Source organism: Diaphorina citri, unplaced genomic scaffold (assembly GCF_000475195.1).
Source record: "Diaphorina citri unplaced genomic scaffold, Diaci psyllid genome assembly version 1.1 scaffold502, whole genome shotgun sequence".
Lineage (NCBI taxonomy): Eukaryota > Metazoa > Arthropoda > Insecta > Hemiptera > Psyllidae > Diaphorina > Diaphorina citri.
In genome coordinates, this window is record NW_007377937.1 from 38,796 (window position 1) to 50,458 (window position 11,663).

Genomic DNA, 11,663 nt, shown 5'->3' on the forward strand with positions numbered 1-11,663 from the left:
ATTTTTTTTATTCTTCTTCTTCTTTATTGTTATTTCTTTTAATTCATTATGTTATGGCTGTCCATGAATTGTAAATAAAAAATATACCTACTTGAGTATTTTGTTGAAAAAAAAAGGAAGTAAAGTAGGATTAAAATCTTGCCTAGAGCCGGATTTTTGGACCTTGTTCTTCAGAACTTCAGATTCTTTTGATCTTTCTACGACTTTTAGATAATTATCAGGATAAATCGTTTTAAAAAATATCGGTAAATCGTGAAGTTTGACGTCAGGGCATACGCTCCCGTAGGCAATGACGTCATAATTCATGACTCCCGCTTCGTTTGTTTGTGCGCAAGCGTTTCTGCGCAGTTCGACGTGGGAAGTAAAGTAGGATTAAAATCTTGCCTAGAGCCGGATTTTTGGACCTTGTTCTTCAGAACTTCAGATTCTTTTGATCTATAGGTTAGGTTGTTAGGTACGGACATCAAAAACCTATACATAACTAGATTTTGTATGTATAGGTATATACCTCCTCATTGTACCTTATCATGTACTCATATTAGGAACATATACATTAATAATTATCACGTTCGTAGGGTTTGTTGAGAGGTGGGTTGTTATTTCTGGTAAATTATGTGATCTATAACTCCTCATACACCCTAAGTTCCGGTAATTTTGGTAATTATTTACACATCAGACAAACATCAGCAGGTATAGGTATCTAATATATGTACATACATATCTTTATGAATAAGGTTGCTGTTACTCATGATCAGCTTTCTAGTCGTATAACAACGTCGCGTGATGGGGAAGTACAGGTAGGTACGTAATAGCTAAATACGTAGGTATTGCTTCCGCATTTTTGTGTATTTTGGAATGCCTCGAAACAAATAATAATAAACAGATGATGAACTTTAGGACAGACGACTAGCCATTTTCTAAAATTTTCTTAAAAACCTCATGGAAAAAAATGGGAAAAGGCAAAAGGCCAAAACCAAAAAATCACAGTGTGGGAGGAGCATCGGGCTAAGAGATCCTTCTAGTAATCCTTCCCCTATTTCATTTCCTGGTCATGGATTGGACATTATGAATGAGGAAATAATAATCGGCAAGTCTCATTTTCAGTTCAGACTGTTGGCTATGGACGTGTAAGGAACGTCCGTGAATTCATACTCCCAACCATGTTGACATTCCGAGATAGGCCAGCTAGGGTCTGCCTCTGTAATACCAGCAGCTATCAGAGAGGTGAAGTTTACAGCATACATAGAACAGGAGTCGAACGTTGACCCTTTCCTGGGAATAGATAGGAGTCGCCTGAAATAAGACACGAATTGAACAGTTTTAGAAAGCAAAGGGAAAATATCAATCGCAATGATTTTGATAAAAGGTCTGGAGCAATTAATAGCATGCATGTCATGTAAGGATAGTCTTAAGCAAATAAGGAATAAGTACCTACCTATCTAGGTACTAGATACATATGTGTATTAGAAACATATTAAAAATCATGAATTTAAACTAGAGACAACAACTGGAGAGAAAAAATGACCATCAGATCAGACTCTCTAAATTTTCATGAATCAGGATTTCCTAGCCTAGACCAAGGTATATCTGTCCTAGATATGTGTATTAGAAACATATTAAAAATCATGAATTTAAACTAGAGACAACAACTGGAGAGAAAAAATGACCATCAGATCAGACTCTCTAAATTTTCATGAATCAGGATTTCCTAGCCTAGACCAAGTATAGGTATATCTGTTTATCATAGTAATGATACCTAATTATTAGCTATCATAAAGCAAGATTAATTCCAAGCACCTGATCTGACGAGATTAACCTGACTACGCCCAGAATGTCATGTGTCTACCAAGTATAGGTATATCTGTTTATCATAGTAATGATAACTAATTATTAGCTATCATAAAGCAAGATTAATTCCAAGCACCTGATCTGACGAGATTAACCTGACTACGCCCAGAATGTCATGTGTCTTGTCACATGACAATATACGAGTAACTATCATTGAGGGGTATTTTCTGTAATAACCAGATCAGACTCAAAAGATATCATCAGGTAATATATACGTAGGTACATGACGTGTTTAGCGATTTATTGCTTGATTGGATTGTAATTCTAAAAGTCAACTTTCAATGATGAATGAATGCGGAATTGAAACAGTGGTGTAAAAAAAGCTGTTTCTTTGTGTTATTATATCACAACTTTGGTGCTCACTGCAGCATTGTAGGATTTTCCAAAATAATATCTCAACAATCTTAACACTCAATGTTTACCTACCATGCTGGCACCGCGGTCGCTATGTGCATTTATATTACATAGCTACTCATTTTCCTCACGAGGCTGAGTGGACCCCGCAACAGCCAGTCACACGGACTCAATAATTTGCATGATACAAATTTTTTGACCCCGCCGGGAATCGAACCCGGGTCTCCAGCGTGCAAGGCGGCGCAGTGACGGACTCAATAATTTGCATGATACAAATTTTTTGACCCCGCCGGGAATCGAACCCGGGTCTCCAGCGTGCAAGGCGAGCGCAGTGACCACTACGCCATGGGAGCTGACTACAGTGGTGTAGCTTTACATTAATTATTTATGCCTTCTACATATGTATTGTACTGTCTGAGATTATATTCTATGTGTACATACATTTAGGAAAAACTTCTCCCCGGGCGGGAATCGCCTTCTACATATGTATTGTACTGTCTGAGATTATATTCTATGTGTACATACATTTAGGAAAAACTTCTCCCCGGGCGGGAATCGAACCTGGGACCTAGCGCTTATAAGGCACGCGTGCTAAAACTTCGTAGCTGCTTTGGCTGGCTGGTACACTGCTGGTAGTGGATGGTGAATGGTGATGGTGTACATATTATGAAACTTAACCAAATACTATCTACTCGTAACTTGAAAGCTCTGAAATGAACTCCTATGTCAAGTTCTGTCCAAACATTATAGGTAGGTGATTTGTTTATTTTTTCGGGGGGATTCGGGTACCTATATGGTTTTGTATTTTAGGTGAAAAGGAAACTTCTAATACCTAAATAAGTAAATAATGAAAGTTAAAAGGTGATATGATAAAAACTCCAAAATTAACAATAACCAAAAATACAAATAGAGAAACTCAATACAAATAGAGAAACTCAAGGAATGAGAGAAACCAAACTGAAAGTGACGTTGAAATGCAGGACAAACCAGATTCAAACTCAGGAGGTGTTAACAAAATAAACTCTGACCTGGACTGTTTCAATTCCGCATTCATTCATCATTGAAAGTTGACTTTTAGAATTACAATCCAATCAAGCAATAAATCGCTAAACACGCCATGTACCTACGTATATATTACCTGATTATATCTTTTGAGTCTGATCTGGTTATTACAGAAAATACCCCTCAATGATAGTTATATTGTCATGTGACAAGACACATGACATTCTGGGCGTAGTCAGGTTAATCTCGTCAGATCAGGTGCTTGGAATTAATCTTGCTTTATACAAATAGAGAAACTCAAGGAATGAGAGATACAAGGAATGAGAGATACCTGGTAATGTAAATACAATACAATATGATGATACAAATGCTGAAGGAGACTCAAGAGAAACCAAACTGAAAGTGACGTTGAAATGCAGGACAAACCAGATTCAAACTCAGGAGGTGTTAACAAAATAAACTCTGACCTGGATCAAGAGGTCCGACACAATGTAGAAGGATCTCAAAATCCCGTTTACAAAATAACAAGATTGAAATCTGAACCTGAAGAAGCTGAAGATGAACTTGATGCCATAAAACTGACTGAACAAAATATAAATATTCTTAGTGATCAATCAAAACCTGTAGGAAGTGCTAATACAAACGGTTATGAGTCAGATCATATTGAAAACCAAGGAGTTGCTCATAGGATAAAGGATATCCCTGGTAATGTAAATACAATACAATATGATGATACAAATGCTGAAGGAGACTCAAGTCATGGTGTGAACAAAACAATAGAAATGCACGAGACAGTGGATGTCAAGTTCAAGGTGGTAAATAAGTAGATATGATGGTCATATTAAACACAGGTAGGTATGTTACCAGCACATACATAGATATTCAATGAAGATATTTGACCGACGGATAGATTAATAAAGTATAGGTAATAAGCCGGAATATATTTATTACTTATGTTGGCTTATCTTAATATCTTCCCAGTTAGCACGCAAGCTTACATCCAGGGGCTTGATTTTGACAGAATTTCTAAGTCTAACGTCTTAAACTTAAATCCAGTCCGAATCACCTCAGAGATCCAAAATCTGTTCTTTAAAATGAATTATCAACCGCACATCCAACTGGATGTCAAGGCCGGATATGGGCTTATTTTCAATGACAATCATCCAGCGAAATTAACACTCGCGATGCAAGTTTAAATTACAAAATGATGTACTAATATATTAGTACATCATTTTGTAATTACCTACTCGTAAGTTAGAGATAAGTACCTAATAGATAACTATAGCTACACCTTCCTAGAGTCAAAATCTTGGTGTTCAATAATGTAGAGAGGAGATACCTGTGGAACTCCATATTCCAAGTTCTGCAGAAGAAAAAGAAACCTTTGTTTTCGCGGAAACGGAAACAAATTCTCTGATTGATACCTATACATACATATCTAATTACCTTCTTATATTCTACTCACGCCATTCAACTTAATACCTATAACTTTGAGGACTTACCTATTTGTAAATTAACTAGGGACTTATAACTGTGAGGACTTACCTATTTGTAAATTAACTAGGGACTTATAACTTTGAGTACTTACCTATTTGTAAATTAACTAGGGACTAGGTACCTATAATTAGGTACTATTACTATACTAGGATGTTATACCATCCGTATTTACGTTAGCTACATCAGACCTGGGCATCATTAAAACTAATGAAACCACAACATGCCACATTGACTTTACTTCGAGTATCTTGGAGTCATAAGAACAATAGTACTGTGTGTCCTTTGCCGTCATGCAGATAATAGGCCAAGTAATTTATGTCGGGATATGCTGGGCATCATTAAAACTAATGAAACCACAACATGCCACATTGACTTTACCTCGAGTATCTTGGAGTCATAAGAACAATAGTACTGTGTGTCCTTTGCCGTCATGCAGATAATAGGCCAAGTAATTTATGTCGGGATATAACACCTCCAGGAAATTTTCCAATAGAAATAAAACCAATTTTATGGATAATATTTCATAGGATTTAACCAAACACCTTCCTTATCTGAGGGAGCCTCACCCTGGGCGCCTGGGCCTGACATCGAGCAACAATAAATCCAAAAACCTATATGTAGGTACTTACTTCATATTTGGTACAGATAGAATCGCAACATTGATCAGCCTACAATAAAGTAATCAGTTTAAACTTTAAAATACCTACAGTCTACAGTTCTATTTTATGGGCAATTCTCAGTCAAATGCTCATGGTCGAATGGTCTGTAGGGAACAACCCTGTTTTTCCTCGATACAAAATTGGACCCTGACTGCCTCGGTGCAAAATTGTACAGTCTCAGCTCAAAGTGTCCATGCAAGAGGCTGGACTGAACTGGTATTGACTATCTTCTAAAGCTCAGTAGGTAGGTAGGTACAAACCTACTCATATTACTCATACTACCTACCTACCCTCTTACATTTAGATTATACACGCATCAACACCTTTAAGTAGGAACAAACCTACTCATATTACTCATACTACCTACCTACCCTCTTACATTTAGATTATACACGCATCAACACCTTTAAGTAGGAAGGTACATAGGTGTCATATTATCATATTCTGTATCCAATATCAATGTTGAATCACCTTATATCAATATGATCAATGTTCAAGTTAGCAAAACTTACATAGGTGTCATATTATCATATTCTGTATCCAATATCAATGTTGAATCACCTTATATCAATATGATCAATGTTCAAGTTAGCAAAAGATACCTCAAGTGCCTTCAATTTTTTCCTCGTTAATGGTATAAGATGAATATCAATCACCTCATGTGTATCCAAAGCAAACATCACTACTCACTCAACCTCGCCCTTAAGTTCATCCATCAGCAATTTAGAATCCTATCAACCCATATAGCTACAATAATACTAGCATCTTTGTTTCCACATTCAAGGTCGAACTTAAGTTACAGTATCAAATTTAAATTTTCATTTTAAAAACATTTAAAAAACAGACAAATTTATTTTGGTTGGCAGTATGCCGAAGTCCGAAACTAACTTTCGCCGAAGGATTTCCTTAGCGGGTAGGTATAGACTATAGATATACTATGTAAGAACAGTACAGTCCTTGAGCCCTAGGCAGAAGTAATTGTATTTATTTTTATTGTTTTTATTTAGTAACTAGTTCATCCCGAGGCATGGCCAAACTTGTAGAAAAGGTATGGCCGAAATTGTAGAAAATAAAAAATACGGTCGCGCTGCGCGCTCCCTGTTAGCTGTATAGTTATCAAACTAAAAACATAAACGAAACTCAAATACGGCACCGCAGAAGAAAATGGCCTGAGCCAATGTGGGCAGGGTGTCTTGGGCACAAACCCAGTTCAGCTGAGGGAACAGAAAAGGACAAAGGTGGTAAATAAAGGGCAAAAACACACAAAGGTTTCCTGAAGATATACCTAATACCTGATCTAGTTTTTATCCAGTAGGAAATCAAAAAAGTATAGAAATTTTGCACCGAGGCAGTCAGGGTCCAATTTTGTATCGAGGAAAAACAGGGTTGTTCCCTTGAAATTTAACCAATAGCATTATCTCTGTATATAGCCATAAATAAAACCGTCCTAAGGAGGCTTAGTAAAAACCAAACTGAACACTTGACAACAGAACCTATACAAACATTGAATTTCAGAGCTAGCGCCTTGTTAGATAATAATGTCAAACATGAGTGGTAAATAATATTCAGATAAGATACGCAATAAAACATCGTCCATGGGGAGGCAAGACCGGCATCACCTAAAAATATTTCTTCTAGTCTAACGATTTTTTTAAGGTGCCTCTTTTAATTAGGTACACAAAGTTAACAATGCACAATTGCACATGCACATAATATTAGAATAGTTTCGGTAGGTAAATCTTTAAAGACAGCATTCTAAAGAGCCCATCATATTCATCATAATATTACCAAACCACCTGAAACAATGGTCCCTAAACTGGGGTAAATTGTGATTAACCTAAGGGAGGTTTTCCCTCCAGTTTTGCTGCAAAGTTAGGATATTTGCCAATGTCTGTCGTTGTTCGAGGCTAATGCTCTCAAAATTTTTGGGAATCATCGACCCCATACATAATTTTATTATAGAAATGGTCTTCGGAAAGGGTGTTTTGTCTCTGGAACAATGTGGCATTAAACTTAATTAACTAACCTCTGTTCGGGATCCAAATGTGATAGTTCGGGCACCTGACACCAGTAGCGCTCCGGTATGACAGTAATGAAGATTTGAGCGAAATAAACAAATGCCACGGAGAATGCAAACGGAATCATGGCGAAGAACAAGATCTTCTGGTAGCGACCGAATTCACCCAGGTGAGGCAAAATGTCGTCGAAATCAAGGTCAGTCTCGATCGGGTTTGCATTGGAACCATTAGCTAGGGGACCTCCGTTCTCTTTCTCGTCTGCAAAAGAAAGCAGATGGCCATGTTGGGTTCTGTATTGGGGAGACCTAGGGAAACCTTTAGGTCCCCAGGACTGCCAAACGTCCATTGGAAGGACGATATCAGGAGTTGTAATCGGATACGTTAGGTTTATAACAAAATTACAAGATATTAGGGTATAAAAGTTTCCAATAGAACTAGATTCACTAAAAGTAGGTACTTAAGTACGTCCATGTTCTTACCTAGTTTGAAAATTGGTATTTCCTTGGGCAGTATGTAAGTCATTAAATTAAATTCACTAAAAGTAGGTACTTAAGTACGTCCATGTTCTTACCTAGTTTGAAAATTGGTATTTCCTTGGGCAGTATGTAAGTCATTTTCACTGGCGGCTCTGGAATCATGTTTTCCATATTCAAACTAGCATCTTCCACTGTCTCGTGCATTTCTATTGTTTTGTTCACACCATGACTTGAGTCTCCTTCAGCATTTGTATCATCATATTGTATTGTATTTATATTACCAGGGATATCCTTTATCCTATGAGCAACTCCTTGGTTTTCAATATGATCTGACTCATAACCGTATGTATTAGCACTTCCTACAGGTTTTGATTGATCACTAAGAATATTTATATTTTGTTCAGTCAGTTTTATGGCATCAAGTTCATTCATTGAATATCTATGTATGTGCTGGTAACATACCTACCTGTATGTGTTTAATATGACCATCATATCTACTTATTTACCACCTTGAACTTGACATAGGAGTTCATTTCAGAGCTTTCAAGTTACGAGTAGATAGTATTTGGTTAAGTTTCATAATATGTACAACATCCCCATCCACTACCAGCGGTGTACCAGCCAGCCAAAGCAGCTACGAAGTTTTAGCACGCGTGCCTTATAAGCGCTAGGTCCCAGGTTCGATTCCCGCCCGGGGAGAAGTTTTTCCTAAATGTATGTACACATAGAATATAATCTCAGACAGTACAATACATATGTAGAAGGCATAATTAATGTAAAGCTACACCACTGTAGTCAGCTCCCATGGCGTAGTGGTCACTGCGCTCGCCTTGCACGCTGGAGACCCGGGTTCGATTCCCGGCGGGGTCAAAAAATTTGTATCATGCAAATTATTGAGTCCGTGTGACTGGCTGTTGCGGGGTCCACTCAGCCTCGTTACCTAAAATTCGAAGGAAAATTACCTAACCAGATGATTAGATGGCTAGGTAGAGAACTACAGAGCGTTGGTAAGTAATCTTATCTTGGGAAAAATAAAAAGTAAATGGGAAGGCAAACATTAATTATGAATATTATCAAAGAAGATGCACTGGATTAGATATTATTACGAAATGAACAAGAAAACTAGTCAATATTAATCCACATCATACCTATTAGCGATCTATTTTTCACTGACTCACTCACTTTATCACAATAATGTTTTCATATCCAAGTTGTTAACAAAGCTATCGCCACAGGATAACTACCTCGGTAAAATATCAACCATGCGTTGTGCAATGCTTGGAAGATTTTTCATCTCAACCCCCACCTCTGTGCGAGCACTTCAATCCAATGTAATTCGTCAATTATGAATGAGTTAACTGACATTGCTCTGTTCTATTGCTCCCTCACAATATCGAGTTGGACAGAGTTTTCCGAGCTTTTGCAGTCCGTACTACCTCCGCTCCTCCTGGAAGTCGTTATGGAAACTGTTCTAAGGCAGATTACTATTGGCCGGGTTCACATCTCCGGTTAAGTTTAACTTTCGAGTTGAGCAATCTAATTAGCTTTTTGATATAAACCAAAAATAAGATTGTTTAATCCGAGAGTTAAACTTAAACCGATTAGATTGTGGCCCTGGCCATTAGTACTTCAGCTTTAGGGTCATAACATCGGCTAGTTGTTGATAATCAGAGATACGTTGTTGAACTTTGGAATAATAAGGGAGTTGAATCTAGTACTTATAAATCTAGTAACTGTATTTTACTGAATTGTAAGGTAAACTATCCCATCTGGGATTTTGAATGAATGAATGAATGAATAAAATAAAATAAAATACACAGGGTATGAGGGATGAAGCAGAGTGCTGATCCACTAACTGTGTTACAATAATTAGTACCCATAGTTTAACAAGATAAATATGAATTATGACTATAGGTCTGGCTTATAGTATACGTTTCAGATGAACCAATGAGATAATTGGTCTCGATAATTAGACAAGCTAGAGTTTACTATCGATCATGTAATGAAAACTAGACCGTGGATTAACAAACTCAAGTCTTGTGTCGACAGTCTGAACTGAAAATGAGACTTGCCGATTATTATTTCCTCATTCATAATGTCCAATCCATGACCAGGAAATGAAATAGGGGAAGGATTACTAGAAGGATCTCTTAGCCCGATGCTCCTCCCACACTGTGATTTTTTGGTTTTGGCCTTTTGCCTTTTCCCATTTTTTTCCATGAGGTTTTTAAGAAAATTTTAGAAAATGGCTAGTCGTCTGTCCTAAAGTTCATCATCTGTTTATTATTATTTGTTTCGAGGCATTCCAAAATACACAAAAATGCGGAAGCAATACCTACGTATTTAGCTATTACGTACCTACCTGTACTTCCCCATCACGCGACGTTGTTATACGACTAGAAAGCTGATCATGAGTAACAGCAACCTTATTCATAAAGATATGTATGTACAATTAGTTAATCTTAGAACAGCATCCGGTTTCTCTTACAATCTATACTTTTTTGATTTCCTACTGGATAAAAACTAGATCAGGTATTAGGTATATCTTCAGGAAACCTTTGTGTGTTTTTGCCCTTTACTTACCACCTTTGTCCTTTTCTGTTCCCACAGCTGAACTGGGTTTGTGCCCAAGACACCCTGCCCACATTGGCTCAGGCCATTTTCTTCTGCGGTGCGATAGTAGGAGGCCTTGTATTTGGTTGGGTGGCCGACCACTTCGGCCGCATTCCGGCCCTGGTCGGAACAAATTTGACCGGATTTGTAGCAGGCGTGGCCACAGCCTTTGCGTCGACCTTCTGGCAGTTCGCTATTTGTCGATTCTTCGTCGGCTTGGCGTTTGACAACTGCTTCACAATGATGTACATTTTGGGTGAGTAACCTACTTATACGTGTATTTCTCATTTGATGCGATTTCTAGATTTTCTAGTCTTACAACTTCGTGTGGATTCTCTATGCATGTGATTTTTTATTTGATTCAATCATGTGATGGTGAATCTATGTAGACATGTACTTGGAAATATTTTCCAATATAGACCTACAGCTTTACATCAGGTGAAAGTAAAAACCGATTTTGAGAAGTTCTTTCAGAAAATCAAAATGTTTGCTAATTACCAGATTGTGTTGTTTAGTAAAATAGTCGTACAGATCTACATTATACCTTCATAATTATTTTATTGGCTGTAGCAGTGTCTGACCTCAGATCTAGGGATGGCAATCCCGCGCTTTTTTCCAATCCCGCAAGGTGCGGGATCCCGCACCCTCAATCCCGCGCGGGATTGAATCCCGCAAGTGCAAGAATGAGGATATTTATTGTTCATTTGTTCAATGCATGTGAAAAAATTATTGGAATGTACCTATTAATATCAATCATTAGATTACCTATTACCAATAAAGGACTACCTAATTAAGAACATGTATTGTATGATTTAAGTCCTAGCGGCATGCAGCAAGACATGCATGAAAATAACTCCAGTTGAAACTCAGATTATCCCAAGCACCTTGAAATTTATTACCTACTCGTATGTACATATATGACCGAACGATGTGAAGGTCTATGTTTTAACTCGACCGTTTTGCATTTGGTTTGGATGTCTGTATGTTCCGCTATAACTCCCGATTGCCTGGTCTGATTTTGATGAAATTTGGTACCTGAAAGGTGCGTATACTTATTAACTTTATACATAACTATACGCACCGTTAACATGAAGCCCGTTAGCATTTCAAAACTTTAGCATTTCGCCCCGGGGCAAGTTGAAACCCCGGGATTTAAAGTTGAGTCTGCTGCACCGGAACTAAACTACTACTACATC

At 37.6% G+C, this 11,663-nt stretch overlaps 2 protein-coding genes across 2 annotated transcripts in view; one reads left to right on the forward strand and one right to left on the reverse strand.

The window, feature by feature from the left end:
- Positions 1-1,100: 1,100 nt before the first annotated feature.
- On the reverse strand, positions 1,101-8,286 carry LOC113467556. Its single transcript, XM_026823800.1, has 3 exons — positions 7,950-8,286; positions 7,387-7,636; positions 1,101-1,293 (listed from the first exon to the last, which is right to left on the reverse strand). The coding sequence occupies exons 1-3, from the start codon at positions 8,284-8,286 to the stop codon at positions 1,101-1,103; spliced, it is 780 nt and encodes a 259-aa protein (XP_026679601.1).
- An 830-nt stretch (positions 8,287-9,116) lies between these two features.
- LOC113467558 (organic cation transporter protein-like) overlaps positions 9,117-11,663 on the forward strand; it is an 8,789-nt gene continuing 6,242 nt past the window's right edge. Inside the window, exons 1-2 of the mRNA XM_026823801.1 lie at positions 9,117-9,185; positions 10,465-10,723. Coding sequence (XP_026679602.1) covers positions 9,117-9,185; positions 10,465-10,723 — 328 coding nt within the window. The remainder of the gene's footprint in view (positions 9,186-10,464; positions 10,724-11,663) is intronic.

Bases quoted from the DNA above. Each gene is read 5' to 3' on its own strand.
- LOC113467556 (XM_026823800.1), bottom strand. From the start codon at position 8,286: ATGAATGAACTTGATGCCATAAAACTGACTGAACAAAATATAAATATT. The intron at 7,637-7,949 runs GTAAGAACATGG...TTTCTTTTGCAG, and splicing joins AATACCAATTTTCAAACTAG to ACGAGAAAGAGAACGGAGGT. The intron at 1,294-7,386 runs GTTAGTTAATTA...GTCTTATTTCAG, and splicing joins CATTTGGATCCCGAACAGAG to GCGACTCCTATCTATTCCCA.